We start from the raw sequence: 23,180 nt of genomic DNA, 5'->3' as shown, positions 1-23,180 counted from the left end.
CCATGGCCAAAGTAGTATAAATATTTGCTTCTTTAATGTTGAATGTTCTTGTTTTGTCTTGCAGCATTGCGAACTACCCTCTTGGCCTTGGATTGAACAAAGTTATTGTTCTTGTAACAGATGATTCGCAACCCAGCCCTCAGGTTGTGAGCAGCTATAAAATCACAATTTATCGAGAGGACCGCCCTAGTCTGCCTTTGTTTGATGACTATATGATGTGTGGTTTTGTGCAGGTATTGTCTGTATTTTCTTTCACTCTACAAATTTAACTGGTTTCTGTTCATACAGGGGTATAAATTAGGAGAACCTGGGTCAAAGCTATTGTAGAGTAAGTTTTGATGAGATTAGAATCTGAATTCTAAATCCTGTAATTGTACGAAATACAGCATTTACACAACGTTTGGCTATACATGTAAGTTCAGCATAAGTACCTTTCACAGTCAGCATGCATTTGAGAGCTCCAAGTTAGATAATCCTTACTTTGGTCAACCAAAACCTTACATGTTGGAGAGCTGTTGTTTGCTTGTAAGACAACAATCCCCCAGCACCCTGTGGTAGAGAGACTGCAGTTTTTGTAACTATATATACCATTGGAGCCATGGAAATTCTCTTACTGACAGAGATATTTATGATAATGGTGTGTTTATGACAGTTCAAGACATATAATACTAGATTATTTATGAATGAAAAATGTTTATTTTAGAAGACCAACAAATGCAATGAAAAAACCCACTGATGATTCTGTAGGAAGGGATGACTGTAGCTTAGATCATGTTTGTCTGAAAATAAGTCTGAGTATGCAAAAAATATACTCTCAAAAAATAACAATCTGTAGGAAGAAGTGTGTTTCTTGAATGAGAAAGGGTGAGAGTCTGTTCCATAGGATGAAGGACCCCTCCTTATTCTGTGTGTGTGTGTGTGTGTGTGTGTGTGTGTGTGTGTGTGTGGCAGGGGCGGGGGGGGGGGCTCAGACTGAATTGGACACAAATTTGGAAGTGAATGAGAGAAAGGAACAGTGAGGCTTTCAGTTAGTGAAGCTCTGATGATAAAGGGATTCTTCATAAGATGGAAGATCTGAGAGACAGGCTGGAGCAGAGCTGTTTGGATTTTGAAGTTTGAGGACTAAAAGTTGATACTTTATACGGTGGGCGAAAAGAAGCCAATAGAAAGATTCATAGAAAGAAGTAACATGGTAAGATAATTGTCAAGGGTAACACTTGTCTGTGAGGTTTTAGAGAGACTAAAATGTTTTGTGGGTCAGTTCTAAATATTAGAGTATCCAAGGAGGAATATGTTTCATCACAATTCATTCTGTAACCATGTTTTTAAAAAAACATATTGCTGAGACTGTCTTTCCTGTTTATGTCAAGCCTCTAATCCTGTCTTTATCTATCTTTATGAAGATCTTTATGTATCAATATATCCTTTTCATAAAACTTGTTCACCTTCTCCAAATCCTTTCAATATAGTACAGAAGAGGTTACTGTAACCAGGGTGGGAGAAGGCAGAGTATTTTACATGATAGGACAGATCAAGAGCGATATTTTTTCTTGTGGAGAAGTAAGCACTAAGGCTTACAACAGGAGCCAAAGAGATTATAAATGTTGATAATAAATTGTATGTTCACAACAATTATCTCAATCTGCAAATCAGAACTGTCAGAGAAAATACCTGTAGTAGTCATAGCCTACTGACTGCTGATCTGAATTCCTGATTATGGTGCTGCCTGGCACATTTATTGTCTCTTCACTTACCCTTATAAATTCACAAGATCAAGGACCATCTTCCTGCTTTGTGTACTGGCTCAAGACTAGATCTAGTAGTTGCTACAGTATTACAAATATTAATAAAAACATATATCCCTAAAGATTTCAATTCAGGTGTACAGCAAAGAGCCTGACACCTTAGGTGTCAATTAACATGAAAAGGAGAGTAGCAGTAGGTGGAGCTGGTATTATACTGCTAGGAAAACACTGGCTGGGAAAGTGTGAGGAAAGTCCCTCTTTTCCCCAGTCTTGGGCATGTATCTGGATACAGGAATAGGAATTCAACCTCTTTCGCATCCTTCCACACCAGAGTTTACACTATTGTTAATATTTTATGATAATATTTATGAGGCTGAATATGAATCTTTGAAGCACTGTCAAGGTAAGGAGATCTAGAGTGATTAAAATGAAAAGTCTTTTAGAAGTTTCTTTTGATTGAGCTCAGCTTTCTGCTCATATGTGAATAACTGCTCTCTAATTAAATGTAATTGTTCAGAGCTAGGGAGGACTTCAGGAGTTAAGAGTAAAAATGAGATGAAAAGCATTTTTGTGGTATATAATGAGGGCAGTGAAGATTCAGTATGAGATTTTAAAAGGGCATTTTTTTAGGTATGTGAAAGGCAAACTTATCAGAGACAGTACTGTTACATCTTCAAAAACAAACCAAGGCTGGAGCTGGAAACAGAAATGGCGTTCTAAAAGACTAAAAAGACTGGCTTTTCCCCCTCTTTTCTAGAGCAAAATTTACTCCCTTGGGTTTAGTGTGATGGTTTTTATCAATACAAAACTTATGCCTTAAATGTCATCATTACATTCTGCTTTTCATACCAGACAAGATTATGCACCCTTGCACAGTGAGTTAATACTCCCTGATCAGTGGCATGAGTTCTTATTCTCTTAGTAACAAGACACCTGTTTCAGAAGCAAAAGGATAAATACAGTGTGAACTGATGGAGTTTCCTCTGGACACTTGACTAGGCACAACGGGGATCGCACACTGGGAGAGAAAGGTCACTGACAGTGGTGTGGTCTTTCTCACAGAAGGCTGCAGTTAAAATTCTAATCCAGAGATGTTTTTTTTCCTGACTTTCTTTTATGTTTAATCCCATTAGGATATTCAAGTTTCACTGCAAGCTGATACCATAAGGAAGGTTACAATAAAAAGGCAGAGCTAGGGATGTTGTTTCCAGTCTTCTAACACTTCTCATGCATTTGAGTAATCCTGGATTAATTTCAAGGCTATTGAGTTAAGAATTGTGTGGTTCCGAGCCTTACAGCCTCTAAAAGGACAAAATTATTGTCCTTTCTCCTTTTTGATAGCAGTTACATCTTCATTAAAACCAAATTTTTAGGAAATAAACTGTGGTATCACCATAGCACCTTCAGAGTGCCATTATGTGTTTGCATTCTGGCAATATTGTTTGGTCTACAAATGGAAGAGTTATTGGTTGGTGATTTAACTTAATTTCCTGCAGTTGTTGTCAATATTCAAAGTAAGTGTCCTTGAGAGAAGCGGTGCCATCTTATTATACCTTGTGAAATTATGACACCAAGACAGGCAGAGTACAAAGCAATCGGGAAAAAAACAGGCAGTTCTTAAGACAGGGGTACCAACATTACACTCAAGTGAAAGAGCCCAAAGATACTTACACATTTTCACAAAAGACAAAATATTTTTTTCGTTCTTGCATTGTTTGTTATCTTTAAAGTGCAAAAGGCTTTATCTGTGCATTACTTGAAATGTTTGAATGCTACCTTTTTCGTTGTTAATCTTTGCTTATCTGCAGTCATGGAAAGCAACTGGTGCTGTGCTTAGGGAACATTCTTTGACACCGAACATTTATACCTATAGTGTCCTCCGGTCGTATGTTAATATTTTTGGTGAATTTTCGTAATGGAGTTACTGATTTGGTTTCGCTTTTGCATTGTGAGTAATGGATAGTTAATACCATATATTCTAGCTAATGTTATATATTATATATATTTTATATATGCATATCATTATCTTTGTCTATGCATTTGCATAAAACATGAAAAAGTGCCTTCCAGAATTAGTACAGTGCAGTGGATGTTCCCCAGATGCTCTGCCTGTTCTAAAGCTTTCTCAGGTTTGGGAAATGACATAAGAGGAGAAGCTTTAATAAGTTCCAGATTTTTATATGAGAACACCTTATTCTTAACTACTATTATTTCTTATCAATTTATAAACTCTTTATCATATTCATTTCCGAGATCCTAGATAGCAGGAGAAGTCTAACAGAGCCCATATGGGATAGTTACATAGCATTGTTGACTGTGTAACACCAAATCTGCTAGGATGCAGCTGGAAACAAAGTGAAGGGTTGTTTCTCTTTCTGTCTACTAAATTCCATTGACTAAAATGCAGTTAAGACCTAAACCTAATATAGTAATGATATTTAACTTTACTATAGTCTTGCAGGGGTAGGGATGAAAAGGTCCTTTGGAAAGGAAGAAGGCTTTTTTTAAAAAATACCATCAAAATCATTTCATTTTCTTTGTCATGTAAGCTTTGAAAACACATTTTTTTTAGTTTGGGATAGGAATGTCCCGAGTAAAAAGTGTTTTTGCTTTATTTTAAATTGTGTGCTAGTACAGATACAATGCTCTTCATACCAGATAGTACAAATAAAAACTGCATCAATTACAGAAACATGAATTAATACTCTGTACGTAGTGCTTTAACACAAAGATTTCAAAGAACCTTGCAAATATTAAATAGCACCCACAAAAAACATCTTGTGAGAGAAACAAAGAATTTGTCCTGTAGCAGGACAGGCTTGAAGCATGTAAGTCTCTTCTGTATTTCCTATTAGCTGCATTAGGTTCAGTGTGTCATCACCGCAAACTACCCATCTCTTTCATCCTTTGTACATTGTGAATGCTGACTGTGGACTTGCAGGTTTTGCAGTACTCAGTGTGGCAGCAGTTAACCTTTGTAACTTTGCCTCTCTTGCTTGAAGATGCACAGAAAGCATATCTCTAGAAGTGAATATACTGCCTAATTATATCAACAACCAGATTATATCTTATCTGCAAAGTTAGTTTACTTCCCTATTGAGAAAAAAAAATCATTATGGAAGCAATCATGCATTACATTCTTTAGTCTTATATAGAGCTGATGAGATTTTTTTGAGTGCTTTTGAGGTTTTCAGAAGAAAAATGCTCAAAATTGATAAAAAATAGTTTGAGTCCCAAATTTTGTTTTTCTTCTTTTTTTAAGTTTTCTCATATAAAAAAATAAAGAAAAGCAGATACTTTCTTCAAAAGAAGATGTTTTCATGAAAGAAAGGATTTCCCATTGAAAATGTTTATCAGCATAGCTGCTAATCTAGAGATACTAGCTGTGGTGGAGTTCAGTATGGTAACTCTGTTTTCATGGAGGGACTGGGACCAGCAAAAAGCCCACTCATTATAAGTGACATACTCAAGCCTCTCCTTTGACTTTTCTTCAAAGATACTGGCGAAAGCATAACATGACAGTCATTTTTCCAGGAGCCATGCCAGCTTAAGCATCCTGCTCCCTGCCTGTAGCTACTCATGAACCAGATGGGAGAACTTTTTTTTTTAAATGGAGTTATTTCTAGGATAAGATTCCCAGTCGCTCCATACCAACACATATGCTGGCACAATCTGAAGGGGTAGGTGCAGGTGCAAGAATGAAGAGCTGGGCATAGAAGAGTGGATGCTGCGTAAGCCAGTTTTTTGCTTTCTTTATGAAAGCAGTTCACATGGAGATACGGCTTTAAGGCATTTGTGGGTAAAAAGTTAGAGCTGTAGAGAGAAAGCCAGAGACCTGATTTCAAATAAGGAGGAGCTTCTTGTCCAGGAACTAAAAGAGTGATTTAGCAGTGAAAACACACTATACCCTAGAAGTATTTGCATTGATATTAATCTATTAAATAAAGCATAAGTTATTTTGGTTTTGTGTGTGCCCACAACTGCTCACCAGGAAAGACAAAGCAGTGCTCACATAAGCTAAAGAAGCCCATATGTAGAAACCTGAATATATTGTTAAATTGGAGGCATTTCAGATGAAAGCAACAAGATGATTATAGAGCTAATATGGAGAGACTGCCATATAAGGAAAGGTGAGGGCGGACACCTTTGGCTGTTGTACATCAACATGGTTGAATTAATTTCAGGGGAGCAATTCCAAATCACTCTGATGGAGGATCTGTCCTGACAGAAATGCATGGCTAAATTTTGTTCCATTATGTATGCCAGGCAATGTTAGTGAGTCAATTCACTTGCATAGCAGCTGCTGAAATAGTTTATTAGCTCAAAAATTTTCCCAAAATATGCACTGCCAAATGACAGCTGAGGAAAACCTGAAAACTATTTGAAAGGATTTTTAAGTGTTTAAAAAGTGAGAAGGTATATAATCATCATCCATTGTAAGTGTAAGGTGCACCCTTACAAGCACCTAAATACAACATACTGCTCCTGAAGAACATACATACAAAGATATAAAAGGAAGAGGTGTAAATCATAAATACAGTGAGATAATTTGCAAAGAGGGGGCTAATTTCTGTATACATCTTAGGACAAAATATTTCATTAGGTCAGCATATGCTGCCTATTTCAAAATCATGAAAATTTACCTTAAAGCTTCATCCTGTATCTTAATTAGGCTGTGTCTGACTCGGAGCATTATCCTCCCTTCTGCATTCTGGGAATGTCATGTTACAGAGCCCAGCCTTTGAGGCTTACATCCACCTTGGGTCTGCTGGCTGGAGAAAAGCATATAGTCTTCCAGCTTATTGCATTTTGCTTACAGTCCTACTTCTATATTAGATGTGCGTAGTCTCTATATAGCTAAGTATCCTTTGTAACATCTAATGCAAGATTAATCCCATATACTCTACCTGGAACTTCTCCAAAAGTAACAGTCAGAGACAGAAGAGAAGGGATGTTTCTGTGCAGCATCTACATTTGTCATTATTATACTGAGTGCCATGTTTGTACACTGGAAATGGTCTGTTACACAGATTACTTTGATGAATAAATTGCTACCAGTGAGTGCTTATAGAAAAGCCACATGAATACTGATTCAGTGATTCAACAATTTTGAGCTAATAATGAGTGACATGACATCAGGAAACTCATTTCATTTATGATCGGTAGCCAGAGGAAGGATTAGGTTGCTTCAGTAATTAGCCACTCTCTTTTTTCAGGCAGCTTTCAGCCTCCCTTTCTCCTGTGCTACCTTTCCTTGAGCAGCACTGCTGTAACTAAGAGCTTCCTGAAACAGCAGTGATATTGTTCTTACTCACCGCTGAATTTACTGACACGAGCTGACTTTTTTTGCAGTACCTCCTGCCTCAACGATGGTGTTTTTTCTTTTTCTTCTTCCTCTTCCTTTCCCTCATCTGCATGCTTGCATTTCAGTGCAGCCTTCCCAGGAACATCCCACCATCCTAGACATTCAGTTACATGGCTTCTCACTTGAGGGATTATTTTGCTATTGTTCTGCCATAGAAAAATATCATTAGTATATCATTAATGGGGGAAAAAAGCCATAAAAGATAAACCTCAGTGACATGACAGAAAAACTCCACTCTTTCATGTGTTCAGGCTGTTCTTACCCTTCATACAATTATTTATGTCATCCCATGGGCATGCTATTACTTTACAGGTACAGAAGATGAAGATCTGCCCAGGAACCAGCTGACTAGAAGTTCACAATTGCATGTTAGATTATAGCAATATGATGGCAACTGATGAGCAAAATCCCACAGGCAGTGGTAGGGTCTGTGATAGGACATTTAAGCCTGACAGATACCTTGCAATACCTGCTACCTCCAGTATTGCAGGATGCCAAGAGGAGGAGATATAATGTAGATACCATGTTTGATTGCATTACAACTGCTGGTACTGATTGGGCTAGACCCAGGTTTTCTGATTCCTGGTCTTTAACCAGAGAATTGAAATCTTTTCCTAAATAATAGCAGAGAGCCATTGTGGATGATTGTGAATGGAGACAGACTACAGTAGACATCGGGTAAGCAATCCTGCTCCTGGGAAAACACTACTCTGGAAAGAACAGATCAAAAACCTGATTTTTTTATAGTTCTTGTTAGTTATAGTTTTTTGTTTGTTTTGAAATATCGGGCAATGATCCTACATATTTCAAATAGATTTCAGCTTACACTCCTTTTTGCTTTTATTTCAAATGATTTTGAAATAGCGCAGGCCCAATAACATCATTGAAATCAATTCTATTTTGCTAGAATATTGGTAGCTGTAATTTCTGCAGAAGATCCTATGTAACACAGACTTTTATGTGCTCATTTCTTCCTATTTTGTCTTCTTCTCTGTCCCCCCCAGCCCTCAGTGATTCTTCCATGCATTTCTGCACTGTGGTCCAGCTTGGGCAGGAGAGGTATCGAGCAACGTGATGGACTGATGGTTAGTGCCTTTTATGGAAAAGAGACCACTATGTGCTTGAATCCCCTCAGTCTGAGGCCAGCTGCTTGGGAAGAATCCTGACCCAGCATGACTAACCATAGGAAGGTCTTTTCCTTCTGGCTAGCTCCTACATACATGAGAGCACTGCTGGAGTCAGGAGCCTGATCAAACATAAACAGCTCCTAGCATGCAGCCCTGAGTCAGGTGCTCTTGACATGCACCCTGTGTACTGTACTAATGACTAGCTGGCTCTGGGCACCTTCTCCTTAGTGTCTGGGGGCACTGAATCAACTCCTGAAGTCACCTGAGATCTCTGGAGAGAAGTAGATGGTGATTCCCTTGGGAACTCTTATTTACTATTTAGCAGCTGTTGTTTTTCCTTGATTTTATAGGGAACCTAGCTTAGGCCATCTGAATCGCCCTGGTGGGCCAGGTGCATACTTTCCAGGCTTTGCATTGCCCAAATTAACTGCCTTAAATTAGGGAGTCAGAATCTAGCCAATAATTTTTCTGTGCTGCCATTTTTAACTGTACAATATCAGGGTGTTGTAAGAATTAATTCCCTAGTAAAGTGTAAAGTGCTTAGAGATCTTTGGATGTGCTATATGAGAACCACAAAGTATGAGTTGAGCAGTTCTCCTTTACCAGTTTCAGAAAGTGCAATGACATGTTTAAAATACAATAACAGAAGAGGATGGGGGAAAGAAAAGATCATCCAAAGTTTCAAAACCTCAGTGGAACGTTTAGTTTATATTTTGGGTAAATGGTTGTGTCAGCATTTGTATTCTTTCAACATGCTTGATTCTTCGAGAGAAAGTGCATTAATTGGAGGTAATTTGCACTGTATGACAGCACAGAAGTCATTGCAACTGTAGTCAGACTGCCAGTTTGTAACTCACAGACAAATCAATACATGCATTTGGGCAAAGTATTTACAAAATATTCATAATAATGTTACTATATGTTTCACATGCACCTGAATTTTTACGTATACTCATTCCAGTTTGTATTGGAGCAAAAGTTGTAACAGTAAAGTTAAACTTCAGTAGATCTGTGTGACATACCAGGACTCTCTGGTACTTTAGTTACATTTTTGTGTGTGAATGGTGGCACTTGTGAAATTGCTGGCATGACTGTATAGTGCTGTGGAAGTGCTTAGGCTGGCTCTGAGCAAAGCAGTGTAGGTAGAGGGAGCAGTGTTAGTGCTGCATGGCACCCAGGCCAGTTGAACTCTGTTAATCTGGTGTCACATTTTGTGGTACCTGAGCTTTTTCTGTCTACAAGACTTTCTGTCGTGCCAGGTAGACATACCATAAGGGGTGCACAGTACAACTGTCTAGGACAAGGTTTAAGGCACACAGAGTTTGCACGGTACTTAGTGCGTAGTTGTGTAAGCATTACTCAGCTCCTCCAGTCCTGAGACCCTGCAAGCATCCGGACTTGTTAACAGCTTCCATTGGCATTTTATGATTTGTATAATAGTAGAGTAGGTGAGAAATATCCTTAATACAAAGCTCTTTGAACAGGGTAAAGACTTCCCTTGACTTCGGTATACTTTGGATCTGACCTTACTAAACTTACTTCATTGGAGGCCATTGTTAGCATCTGGGGTCAAAAATGGGTCTGCAGAGAAGATATTATGCCTTCTCTTGGATCTGCAGAAATAATAGCTGTACTTTGATCATCTCAGCTTCTCATACCAGTGGAAATTGTCTGCGACATTTTGCCATTAGTGAAGTAATGCCAAAGTAATGTCTAGTAGCGGGTATAGGTTATTATGAAGATGATATAAAGGGAAGTATGAGTAATGAGTCATAATGATCGGTAAGTCTTCATAGTAATTGACCCAGTCTTTTAATAATGATTTTATAATTCTGATTTGGTAAATGAAAAGAAAAAAGAGTAGTCAGCCATATGGCACAATGACACAATGGAGACTGCAGGGGTTTTTCTCTGGGCTGTGTAAAGACTAACAGTTCTGCTAAATTTGAAATTCAGATCTTTTGTCCTTGTGCATTATGTTGGTAAAGAAAAAGAGATCGTCACATGATTGAGATCCTGTCCTAGGTTACATTATCCTGCATAAAGATTTGACCAGTTCTGTTCTCATTGAAACAGCCAATGCAGGCCACTGTGGCACCAAGAGTAGGAGCGCAGCCACTCAAAAGCAAAAAATGGAAAAATCCCATATTTCAGTGAAAACTTAAAACAAAACTTAGCCCTGAAGATTTATGACAATATAGGGCAGTCCTTGCATTCTGTCACAGACGAACTGGGAAATTGGTCATCCTCATTTAGAGGCTTGAAAAAGGGCATGCTTCATGACAGAAAATCATAGAAGTATTTAGCCTAATTCATGTATCTCTCCAGTGCTAATTAAAGTAGTTGCACCTAAGTCACAAGAGCCACAGATGTGTCTATAGAAAACTTGTGGAAAGTCAGAATACAAGTTTCTTTCTAAAAGCTCAACAGGTAAATAGGGAAATCAGTGTCCCTGATTATTATACTTTTTTCCTCAGGAGTTTGTTGTTATTGTGGAAAGTTCTTAACTCTGACTCAAAATAGAAAGTTATTTTATTTCTTAGATAGTTAATCAGATTCCTTTCTGTGTAGAGTTATAAATATCTAAAACAATTTTTACTGTTTTATAAAGTGCTGGTATTGGCCTATGTTGTACATACTTAAGATAGTTAATGTGTGGCTAATCATAATTTAATAGGTCTGGTTTCATGTTTATTTAAGAACTTGTAAAAATGCAACAAAATGAATGATTGGGAAGGATTTACTAGGAAATAGGAGCCTAACACCAGAAGGACAAGCTTCTGCCAAAGTTAGGAACCCAACCCTCTACTGCTCTTGTTCCTTTTGGAACTGAGGTAGATATAAAACACAGCCACCAATGTAAGACAAAGAGTGACTCAAATTTGAAATACTCACTTCACTTTGTAAGTATCTTCATTGAGAAAATCAGGTTCACAGTATATGTCCAGTGTTATTTCGTTAGCCCTAAGATCATCTGTATCCTAAGGAAAATCAGTATCCTCTTTACCCATCCCTCTATAGTGTTTCAAAGCTGAAATCCAGGGCATTCACTATTGACTATTCAATTACTGTATCCCTTTCAGCTCACCCCAAGTACTGCTTTCAAATTAATCAGAAAAAGTAAAAGTCTGTTGAATTTTTCCCTTGATGATACCACAATAGAGGTGAAAGAAGAGCTTCAGTATGAAGCTTCCTAAGTGTTAACAGATCATGAGAGCTGGCAACAACTGCTGTGCCGAGTATCATAATCTGCAAGCAGAAGGCTGACAATTCTACAGTGATGAGAAGAGAGTGTTTGGTGTTTGAGCTGTGGTCACATTTGCCTTTCAAGTCATTTGGGCCTCCACAACACACTTGGTGGGAGAAGAAAGCTAATGCAGCTGCCTTTGCTAATCAGTCAGTATGACCCAGCCCCTCAGGGAAGCAGGCAAAGGCAGATATGTATGGAGACACACAATCCTTGCTGATTAACAGTGAAAGCTGGTAAAGTTACTCTCTAAGCCTGTCTAGCCCATCAGCTCCAGAAATGTAATTTAGATGATTATCTACATGCCCATTAAATCTTGTGACCCATTGCTAGTCTGTTTGAAGTTTGCCTGCTTAAACTTGCTAATAGAAAGAATAGAAGGATTAACTCAGAGGTCATGAAATAAGAGAGCAGCAAAGAAGATCACAAAAGAGCAGAGGAAAACTTCCTATTGCATGTATTTGATAAAGAGAAAGCACTATAAAAACACAATCATCTCAACTGATACTGTTACTTTATGGAGCAAGTGAGCTCTGTGGAATTCAAACCCTTTCACACAGGTTTTGGTGCTTTCCACCTGTTTTGTTTAACTGTACAAATGTAGTGTACTACCTGTATGAAAAATCTTGTCAAGATAGGTGATTACAGAACATAATGCAGCATATTGTAGGAGAGCTTGGAATGTCTCATGTAAGAGAGATGGTCTCCATTTTGCTCTGGGTTACAGTGTGCAGAAATAAATCAAGAAACAGTTTAAATCAGTCATATTAGAGAAGTGGTAGTCAGGTCAGAATCAAGGCTAGCCTTTTCTCTTAGCCAATAGCACTTTAGAGTAAGGACTTCCAGCCATTGCAGTTTCTTAAAGACAATGAAAAATTGACCCAGTGGAATTATTTTTGAGTTAGTTAAGTTGAAATAAATATAAAAATTTGTAATGATCTGTTTCATAAATTAGTCATAAGATGTTGCAATAAAACGGTCACCAGTTCAAACTAAAATCCTACAGAAAAGGTGGGATTCAACATAGAAAACAAAATGGAATGCATAAATGCCTAAGTAAGTGCATGTAGGATTCCTACTGGGATAAAATGATCCTGACCTTTCAATGGAGTCTGAAAGACATTTACCCACTTTTATGTAGCTTTCTAGTATATACCACCATCCTTGGTATGAACACTTGGCCTTTTGCTGAAGATACAGTCAGCCTGCTTGATGAAAAACGAGGGCTAGAGGCGTATCTCCCTATACTTCAAAGAAGACAAAGCCATTTCATTGGTCCTATATCTGGTTTCTTAGGTTTTGTAACATGCGTCTCTTTCTTTATTCATTATTATTGTCGTCTATTATTATTATTGTTATTATTATTATTATTACTGCAGGCTACTTTGCAATACTTTTGGCAGGTTCATTTTCTTCACTTTCCTAAAGTGATTTTTGTTGATATAGTTATGTTTTTCATTTTGTTTTATTGAGCTGAACCAAGCATATATTCCAGCTGGAGTCTCTGTACATCTCAGACTCCTTTCATTTGCACCAAGAACACTATATGAGAAAGATAACAATATGCTAGTGGAAAAATTGAAACAGTGTTCAGTGCTGAAGCTATTAATTTTAGAACTTCAGGTTTTTATTTTTTCAGTGTTCTTAGTCATTTCATGGTGGATACTGGAAACTCAGATAGTTGTTGCTTTGAAGCTAATGCCTGTACTTTGTAATGAAATGCATGAATTTTAAGATTCCACTGCAAGCCTCCTACAGAAGCTGCATTGCATGTTAATCTGCTTAAAAATATTCAATATTAGTGTTGACCACAGTTGGGATCTTCTGTCAGAAATTGTCAGCCTTCATCTGCTGACCACACTGGCAGCAGTTCTTATCTTGAAAAATGTCTTTTCCCAGAAGCTTTGGGAAGGACACAGACTTCTATTGTCCATCTTGAGTCCTCCATTGGACATCATTTGCTCAGCTGCTTGCAACCAGACTGCTTCAGAGGACAGAAGTCTTTCATAAATCTCATTCCATCAGTGTTATTTGAAAAATACAGTAGATACCAATGTCTTCTGGAAAGCCTTGTAGAAAACAGATTAAAGGCTTCTGAAGTTTATTTGAGAAAGACCAGTTGTGAGTGGCTTAATGTCTGAGCATGGCATGGAAAGTGAAACACGCATGACAGTGAGCCAACCATACACAGAGGTCTTCTAGGCTTCAGTAAAGAATTCGAGAAGTAAGAGTGGTGCAGGTGGATTGATGTCTCATCCTGTCATTCAATTATTCCTTTGCCTGTAAATGAGCATTGCCCCCTATATCTAAGCCTCTCTAAAAAAAGGGAAGATTTCTTGTCAATGAGATTATAGAATATAGCCTTCTTTGTTTACATAGTGAAGTGCTTACTGAATATACTTTATCTTCTCAAGACCATTTGGTTTAAAGGCATTGTGAATCTGTGTAATCCACTTTAATTGTGATCAGTGTTATGGCTAGCAATTCTTCTTCGAGATATTCTCAAATCACACCCTTCAGTGTATTCATGATTCAGGTATGAGAAACTGGATTTTTTTTTTGGTAGAATTATCTGTTTAAGTTATAGCTACACTTCCTGTGCACTGCATATGCTTTGATTTATAAGCTACTTGGAGAGAGCTGCAACATCTCTCAATTCTTGCCTGTAACAGGTTGGAATACAAATAGTGCTTGTGCTTCCCTGTGAAATCATTGGTCTTACATTTTTGGGGTTATTTTATATTCATTTTTTTCCATTCTGGCTGGAAAAAAAGAAAAAAAAAAAGAAAGACTTGCCATTCTGCAGAGGGCAGTTCTCCATCCTTTGTGGTACAATGCAAGCTTTCCACACTAAGTAGCTACCCATCATTCAAATCCACCATGCTCATCTCCTTTTCAAATGATCTGCTTGGGAAAAGGGCATCATTTGGACCATGGGCTTGCCCATTCCTTTTCAAGAAGGTGCTTGAGTATAAGAGAGCCTGGCTCAAGTTACTGATGTTGGAGAACTTACCATATCTCATACGTGTGACGGTACCTAGGAGCGATGAGCCCAGTATTTTGCCAGACATAGAGAGGGAGAGAGGAAACTGGAAGCGACTGCTATTTTCACTGGAATGATAGATCAGGCCTATCAGAGCTGCTAAAATACAGCAATTGGGTCATAGGATTGCATAGCTAGAAGAACGTTCAGATTTTAGATGTAGACAGGTGGGCTTATGTAGGCCTATGGCAAATATCCATCATTAAAAAAGCTTAAATTTTCTCTAAAGAGACAGAAAAAAAAAGGAGAAACCTGGTTAAAAATTACAAAATGCAAAATGTTAGGTGAACTTTTCATTTTAGCAATATCCTTTATTTCCACTAGTTCTACAGGGTTTTTGTAATGAAATGCCCCATGCTGACATCTTCTTTAGAAGTTATTGAGGATGAAAAAACAGCAGTAAACAAAGAAAATACAGTTTATGTTTCTTATGGTTAATGTTTCTGCTGACGAGTAATCTAAAGCCTCATTGCTGGTGAGACATGGTATTACGGACTGCTGTGTCAATCACTTCATGATCTGATAAAATTGCTGCTAAGGTTGTTATGGCCAAATTACTTTAGAGATGTTGTCTCCATGCATCCAGTGGTTCTGACTTTGTGTGGAAACACAAACATGGATGCACAAAACATGGGCAAATTAGCTACGCTTCCTTCTCTTCTTCCTTCAGGTATACAAAGTACTCTCTCCTATGCAGCTGTGTTTTCAGCAAGGATGACAAGTCCAACAGCAAAAGAATTCTTAGGAGAACCTTAAAGGAATTAAAATTTTAGAGAAGTGGCTACCCTGGCATGTCAGGATGGGCCCTTCTCCTCAGTCAGCTCTCTGCGTATTGATCTCATTGGGATACAAAGCCAGGAACCCTTTCCTGGCCACACCATGCTCTGCTGGAAGCAGAGTTTAAGACTGCTTCCAAACATCCAGACTGCTTAGCCTAAGTTCCTCATAAGGAAAGGAAGTGCTTCAACAGGGAAGTTCAGTCTTTATCAAACTAAGAATACTTTGTCCCTTAAGGAATGGATACCGTTAGCCTCTTAACAAGACAACTAATACCCTTTTGTATGCCTTTCAAGGTGAGATTAAGATCTTAAGAGTGTCATGGAGATTTTTGGTATCCATTGATGATATTTCATAAGAATCAAAATACTTTTTTATAATGCTTCACTGGATATACTGCACCAATTACTGATGAAAATTGGTAGAGAACTTCTGTATCTGTTGATCTGTTGGTCTGTGTGATCTGTTGGTAACACCCATCTTTTCAGGAAAAGTATAGCTAGAAAACAATGGTTATCAGGAATGGATTCACCTATGGTCAAGATCCAACTACTGCTTCTTTAGGAATAAAATTGTTTTAGAAAAAGATTAGGGAACCTTCTAGGGACTGCTATCTGAAAAGGATCCAGAGAGAAAGAGGGAACAATTAAGTTGCATGGATATGCACATCTTGTCTGATCAGAAACTCAGTATTACATCTCACCCTCAGCTGCTAATTGCAAAGATGGGCCTGTATCATACCTGCCAGTGCTTTGTAAGTGTCTAGTATGCTGGAGATCATCTGTACACCTTAGTGCACCAAGTGGCACCAGACACCTGCATTTCAGTAGCTGTATGAAACCTTGGATGTTTTTGAGTTGTCACCTGATAGGTAAAGATAATTCCCATGTGACCTATTGTTGCTATATGAATTTCTCCCATGAAGTATGTCATCAGAACTCAAGAACCCTATTGATACTCCTGTTATCTCTCTCCACTGTGCCATACTATTCCAGATCCATCAGTCCAGTGCTTTTTACAGGGACTAATCTCCAGATGAAAATTAAAGAAAAGATAGAGAAAAAAATGCTTGAAGAATATTTTTCATTAAAATAAAAACATTCCTAAGTAAAATGATTGTGTAGTTTTTCATAACACCATTATCAAGAGATGCAAAAGTTGACAGGTTGCATGATTTCCATTTAGTGGTTGTTACTGCTTCTTTTTTTTTTTAAGACAGACATTTGACACTTCTGAATTTTATTGTGAAAGAGGGTGGATGTGATGGAAATTGGTTCTGACATTACCAGATATCTTTGGGAGCTGCCAAGTAAATTCTAGGCAAAAGAGAATGCTAATAGAATGCAGAAACTGAGCAACAATATGGTGACAACAAAAATACCCAGAAAATACTTGAGGAGAGCTTTAATCCCCATGGCTTATGAGATTTCAGATGAAAAACATGAAGATTTAGAGCCTTTTTTGCAAGGAAGTATGCATGCTTCACTTCACACACTGTGGACATTTCCACTGAAGTCAGTGGGATAACTTGTTCTGAATAATACCATATGTCTCCATCTTTGCAGGCCCAAAGTCTTGAGTAGAATTTATTAAGTCTGGGACATGTATATGTGCATCCATGTTCACATTTGTCCAGTGCTGAAACAGGACAATCAGTACTTATTTATTCCTAAAACAGAAATATATTTGTGGTGCGTATCAGTGCTTATGACTTTTTTCTTCCAATTCTTTTTGCTCTTTTTCTTTTTCATGATGACATGCTTTGATATTTATCAAGAATGACCTATTGTTTGAATAGGAAAAAACAATACTCATTTCCATTTTGTCTGACAGCTTTCTATATAAATATTTAATAGTTCATCAAGGCAGAATCACTGATGACCCATTGATAAATATCCATATCCAATGATAAATATCCAATATTATCAATATTTTATTTATCGATAAATAGCCATCAATAAATATCAAGGAATTGCTTATATATATATGGGTTCTTAATCCTCTGAATCAGTTTTATGCTGGGATTTCCTGAAATCTTTACAAATTGATGGGACATAGTAATCTGCTGGGGTCCTAATCAGAACTGAGAAAGAGGGAAAATATTCTCTTACTCTTTCATTCTTTCTTTCTGTTTTTCTGTCTTTCTTTCTGTCCATCTGTCCATCAATAACATTTATGTGAAGTTTTATTTGGGCAAATGTTTGTGGCAAATGCCTGTTAGACCCACAGTTGATGACCCTTCACAATGAAAAACCACTAGTCTATACTAGCTGTTAAAGCAGTGATGTTTGAGAAGAGTTTTGAGGAGGAGGAGACAAGTCAGAAAGGAAGAAGTGATGAGAGTGAGAAAGGAAATGAAGGTCACATGTAAATAAGAAAGAAACAGTGAGATGTCTCACTCAATTGTTTCTCATTGATGTCTTTGAACATGAATGGCTTAGATGTGATGATGGAGATAGTGATATCAGAGTAGAAAAGGAAGATGTAATTTCAGTAAGTGCGTCTGGTGTGCATGTACTATGTGTGCATGTCCTCAGGCAAAAAAAGAGTCTTGGTATTCAGGACTAGTAATTAAAGCACAGAGAAAAAATTAAATTTCTGTTTTGTGGTTTTTGTTGAAGTGATTTGAGTCTTTACCTTGTAAGCATCATACTTGGCTAATTATTCAGAGCTGTGGCTGTGAATACCTCCTTCTTGGATAATTAGTTGTAGCAAATGATGTGGCACAAGTCAGAAGCTGAGATTTGTTTGCATAAAATGTTTATAAATAAGTTTTGAATAGTAAACAGTAATAAATACGTCTGCTTGCATTCATTTATGAACAGAAGAACAAAAAAATCAACTAACTATAGTTACCTTGCATGCACCTTTAAAACTTCTTCCTAAAATCATTTTGCCAGCGGTATTAATTCAAATGCTTTCAACTATTCAATAGTTGTCTTACAGAAGACAAAAAAAGCATATTATTCAGTGAAAGCTTTGTCTGATCAATTGATGATTGAGGCATTTTCCTTTTTTTAATAATAAAATACCCCAAAGTATTGCACAGTGCACCTTACGTATTTTGGCAAATATAATTTTATGTTCTTCCTTTCCTAAGTTCTGTAGTAAACATAGAACTTTACTTTTAAGAAATCTACATGATACTCATTTTTGTTATCAAGTCAACTACTCCTGTTACTGTTTCTTTTTGTTTGCAGTTAAATACTTCAAGTTTTCCCTCTGCCAAACCTTTTCTTTGTACTGCATGAGTTAACAAGCCTAACCTAGGAGTAAACACAGCACCTGGAATCCTGTAGCTGATTGTGTAATGAGAACAGAGGCTAAACGGAGATCTTCATGAAGATCTGTAAATCCCACTGTAGAATTTAAGAAAAATTATGCGGCAAGAATTATTACCAGCATATATATTTACAGCTAATCTTAGAAGCATATCAGAAAAAGTGCAGATACACAGTGGAAGATGTGCCTTTTAATCTTTGTATTAAAATTTTTGGATATGACTTTTAAATGCTCTAGAGGGTTTGGAAAGATTTAGAGGGGTTATTTTTTTGAAGTCAAAATTCGTATCCTGTTGCTAAAAACTTGAAATCCACATGAAAGTTATAGAGTGGGACAGTCATGAGTAGCTGGATCTGGACTGTGATTTAAAATCTAAATTCCCATGCTCCGAAACTTGCAAGGAGTGTGTAGCTGGGCATTTTGGGCTTGACACTTCTCTGCTCCTAAGTACAGTGGGATTTGAGTACAATCTCATTGTTTGGTCACAAATTGTAAATATCCTTTTCTGACATAAGTTCTCAGGAGACACTTGTGAAATACTCTTATAGTAGTGGAATGTATAGGTCTGTTGAATACTAACACCAAGGAACTGTTAGAGATACTGGGTTTAATGGTCCGCTATAAATTTCTTTTCTTTCCACTCTTAGCTAATTCCTTATTGTTCCGTAGTCAATAATTTCCTGGCTCTTGAGCTGTCTGGTGGAGCTAGTGACATTATCTACCTCTCCACTGTCAAATGCTCTCCTCTTAAAGTGCCAGCTCCCCCCTTTCTCAAATTATCCTATTTAGAGAACAAGTTAAACTCTGATCAGCTCTCAGCCTCCACTTTGAAGGAAGACTGCTGCTTTTGCTTCAGATCTGAAGAAGCTGGAAAGCTTGTTTCTATTTCTAATATTCCAGTTTCTAATAGAAGATATTACATCTAACTACAAACCTTTCTGATATTGTTAGACCATCATGGTGACAAGCGGTACTTTGTCCACTATTCTCAGTAAGGGGGCAATCTCTGTGTTCACCTGCACATCCTTTTAAAATTTTTTGATGGCTTGTTTGTATGAACTGTTGTAAAAATGCTCTGTGTTTATGATAAAGGTACAATAATGCATTTAGGACCCATCCTTTTTTCTAGTGTCAATAAATATATATTTATCATATGTCCACCAGGAGAACTGCCCTACTCAGAATCTTTAAGGTTCCATAAGGTTAAAAAAAATGTATGTCATCATTATGGGAACATAACATAGGCTGAGTGAACGATGAATCAGTCTTTTCCCAGAAACAAAAATTCTCAGCAATAAGATCACTGCTCTGAGTTTAAGAGTCAACATGCATTTCTTCAGTTTGAAACTGAGTCAAAAAATGTTCATTAAACCTTAAAGTGCCTCTTTTGGTATTCTATCATAAATGAGTGTCAAGGATTATTTCAAGGTGTTGTTTACAAGCACACAACTGTTGGATTTGTCTCTCATCCTGATGGAAAATCTGTAGAGACAATTAAGACACTGCTTGGAGGATACTGCTAGTGTGGCTCAGGCCATTCACTTAAGCTTTGGTATTCTGCAAGCAGCATGACATTAAACCACATAAAGCATGAGCCTTGGACTATTGTATTAGAGAGAGAAGTATGCATGTAAAGTGCCTGCCTGTGGATGTACAAGATAGGTCGCTGCAGTGCACATACCATATGCCACAAAACAGATGGCAGGAACATATGACTGAAGAATTTATTTGTGTTTCAGTAACCTTGAGATCAAAATACTCTAGATGGGTTACAGTGACCAAAGGAAAGTACTACAGTTGTCTCTACAAAGAGCAAGTTCACTGAACAGAGTAGGGATGCAAGAAAAACATCTACGGCAGTAGATCTCAGCCCCTGGCAGGTGCAGATATGCTGGTATTTCAGTATTTTATTTCTGATATCCAAAGTTTCTTGTCTGTACAACAGTGATAACCTCTGCCACTGCTACTGCCTATTCATTTGTGCATTGTCTGTTCTACTCTAGCATTTTGGCTGTTACGGTGGGTTAGAGAAGGTAACGCTCATATTTAGAGCAAAACCAACAAAATAAATTTTAATAACAATACAGGAATATGGTACTTTGTCTCTCCTGCCTCAAGTTTTGTGGGACTTAAATCTTCTCCATTTCTCCCTCATTTTTCTTTTTCCCTTCATCTTTCTCACATTTATTGTTTCCTTTGAGAATTTTGCTGCATCCCGTTAGGAGGATGTAGACTGGTTGAGGGAATGAGGTTGCATTTCGCTCTAAATAAGCTGGTGTTCAGAGTCATCCACCTCTCCTTAGGGAGTGAGTTCAACATTCATCAGCTCAGTCACTGAGAAAGCTTGTCAGCTTGTAAGTGAAGCACATTTTAGGCTTCATTCTCATGAGCCTTCCTGTTCCACAGTGCTAAGAGGAAAGCAGATGTCATGAAAACCTTTAACTTGCAGATACATTGGGTCTGTCCCAAGCAAAACTGAAAGATAAGTACACAAGGCTGGAATATTCTCTTGGTCAGGTAGCGAGAGTGAACCATTGTGCTGATGCCCTTTTATCTCTGTTGCGAAGCAGGATTACTACACTCTTAATTATTACACCAAATCGTCTAGCATTTTACGGGCTATTGGTGAACCACCTACCAAGGACTTGTAGAGCTAGAGTGTAAGAACACGATGTGTGAATCTTTGGCTGGGCAGATATTAGTTGTCTAGTTTGTCGGACTATGCAGAAATTGCTTGATCACAGGGCTCCTCTGCAGTTTGTTTGGCAGTTTGCAAGGACTAAGCACTTAGGCACTTAACAGATCCACTCTCCCCTGGTAAAGGAAGAGAAATCACATTGAAAGCTTTTAGAAGGGGCAGTTCTCAGTATTGCTTGCTCTCACAATATACAGACAGAGAGCAGCTGGTGTTATAAGTCAGTGCTTTTCCACTGCACCCCCTCCCCTCCCTGCACTCTCACCATCCTTTAAGGGCAAAACATACAGGACATCCATACTGAAGAGCAGCAGCTAAACAGCAGATAAAGAATTGCATATCACAGTGGAAGAAATTTGCATTATATATCACTATGTAGTGATTCTTAACTTGCAGTGGGCCAGATATAATGCCGCATTTCTTTGGTTTGGAAAGAGTCTGTGCTGAGATATGGAAGGTGCTTTACTGGCAGAATCCAAACCTTCAGTCTATTTGAAAAACATATATTAGCATGTACTGATTTCAATTCTGCACCCAGCTTTGGCCATAGATTTCAAAGGGATTTGAGCACATGACTAGGATGGATTTTCAAAACCAATAACGAACATCCAGAAGCCTTTTGGAATTATGTATGATGGCCCATACATATTCCAAACTACACAAAGGCAAAGTCTGGCTGTGAGACATGGGCCTTTGAAGCTTCCATCAGAGAAATTGACACTATACTGCACAAAATGTTTGCATGTCAAAGAACGGAAAATGGTCGGAGGATGGCAACACGGCAGGGCCTGGCACAGATTATTGTCTTAATTTTACTTATATTCATGTGTTTCTTTTCTGCTAGGTTGCATGCTTTATGCTGATATTATGAAGCAGTTTTCTGTAATCAGTTATAAACTTGGGTTTTTTTAAGCTTTTTTTTTTCTTTCTTATCATTGCAAACAAGGACTAAGCTTGCATTCAGCTGTTGCTGTGCCAATCTGGAGTAACACCACTGAAGTAACTGAAGCTATTGTAACTGAATACAGACTGTAGGCTTATGCATTTTGCAAAGCATCTGGAAACTCTGGTGGATTGGAGCCAAAAACATAACTCATTGTTATTGCTGTGATTATGTGATGATTTTACAACGTATAATATCCCTCTTTCTTAACAGCAATCTTTTAAATGCAAGCCTCTGGGAATTGATATAATTCCTTCCCTAACTTTTGTTTGTCTCTACTTTGGATAAGGTTATTATGTTTAAGACAAGGTAAAATGTATTTGTTGGACTTTCAGTCCAGTGCTAATGTATTTGAGTATGACGAAATTTTAACACATTACATAAGCAGTTCAGGCATTCAAGTTAGCTTCCAAAAGAGGACTTAGGTCGTTGTAACACCTGACCTTGAGTCAGAAAAAAATCATGAAAGACCGAAAGGTTCATTCACTGTCTGAAACGCTGAAACACTCTCCATATGTAATTTGGCTGGGAACCTCAGAATCCCCATTTGAAACTAACACAACAGCAAAATGGAATGAAATGGCAGTAATAACCTTTTGTATGTCTTTGGTTGTCTTTAGGACCAAATAAACTTGACAGATATTTGCTGCTTTGAATGTTTGCAATGTTAGCCATAGCTCTGAAACAGAGTCCTTTCTTTTCAATTAATGGGTATTTCTTGGTTGTTGGATTTTCAGAAAGTTCTCCACCAAATTTAATACTTCAAGTTATTATCTGTAATTAAATTCTCTATAAAAAGAAACATGGACTAAAGAAAAATAGGAGTTCAATAGAAGGCATAAAGAACTTTCATTCTCCACTTTGAAAATTTCTCCAGTAAAAAGTGAGTAATTCCTGTGAAAATTAATTGACACATGGAATAATTAGGTTCACAAATACTGATTCAGTGTCTTCTT

At 37.6% G+C, this 23,180-nt stretch overlaps 1 protein-coding gene across 2 annotated transcripts in view; it reads left to right on the top strand.

Annotated features, from left to right (window-relative positions):
• Positions 1–23,180, top strand: part of CPED1 (cadherin like and PC-esterase domain containing 1) — a 153,016-nt gene that overhangs the window by 78,341 nt on the left and 51,495 nt on the right. For both annotated transcript variants that reach the window (XM_026113527.2, XM_026113529.2), the window contains exon 17: positions 65–233. In XM_026113527.2, coding sequence (XP_025969312.2) covers positions 65–233 — 169 coding nt within the window. The remainder of the gene's footprint in view (positions 1–64; positions 234–23,180) is intronic.

The sequence above is a fragment of the Dromaius novaehollandiae genome, chromosome 1 (assembly GCF_036370855.1).
Source record: "Dromaius novaehollandiae isolate bDroNov1 chromosome 1, bDroNov1.hap1, whole genome shotgun sequence".
Classification (NCBI taxonomy): domain Eukaryota; kingdom Metazoa; phylum Chordata; class Aves; order Casuariiformes; family Dromaiidae; genus Dromaius; species Dromaius novaehollandiae.
Note: the sequence above shows the minus strand (reverse complement) of the source record. Positions and strands in the feature narration are given on the sequence as shown.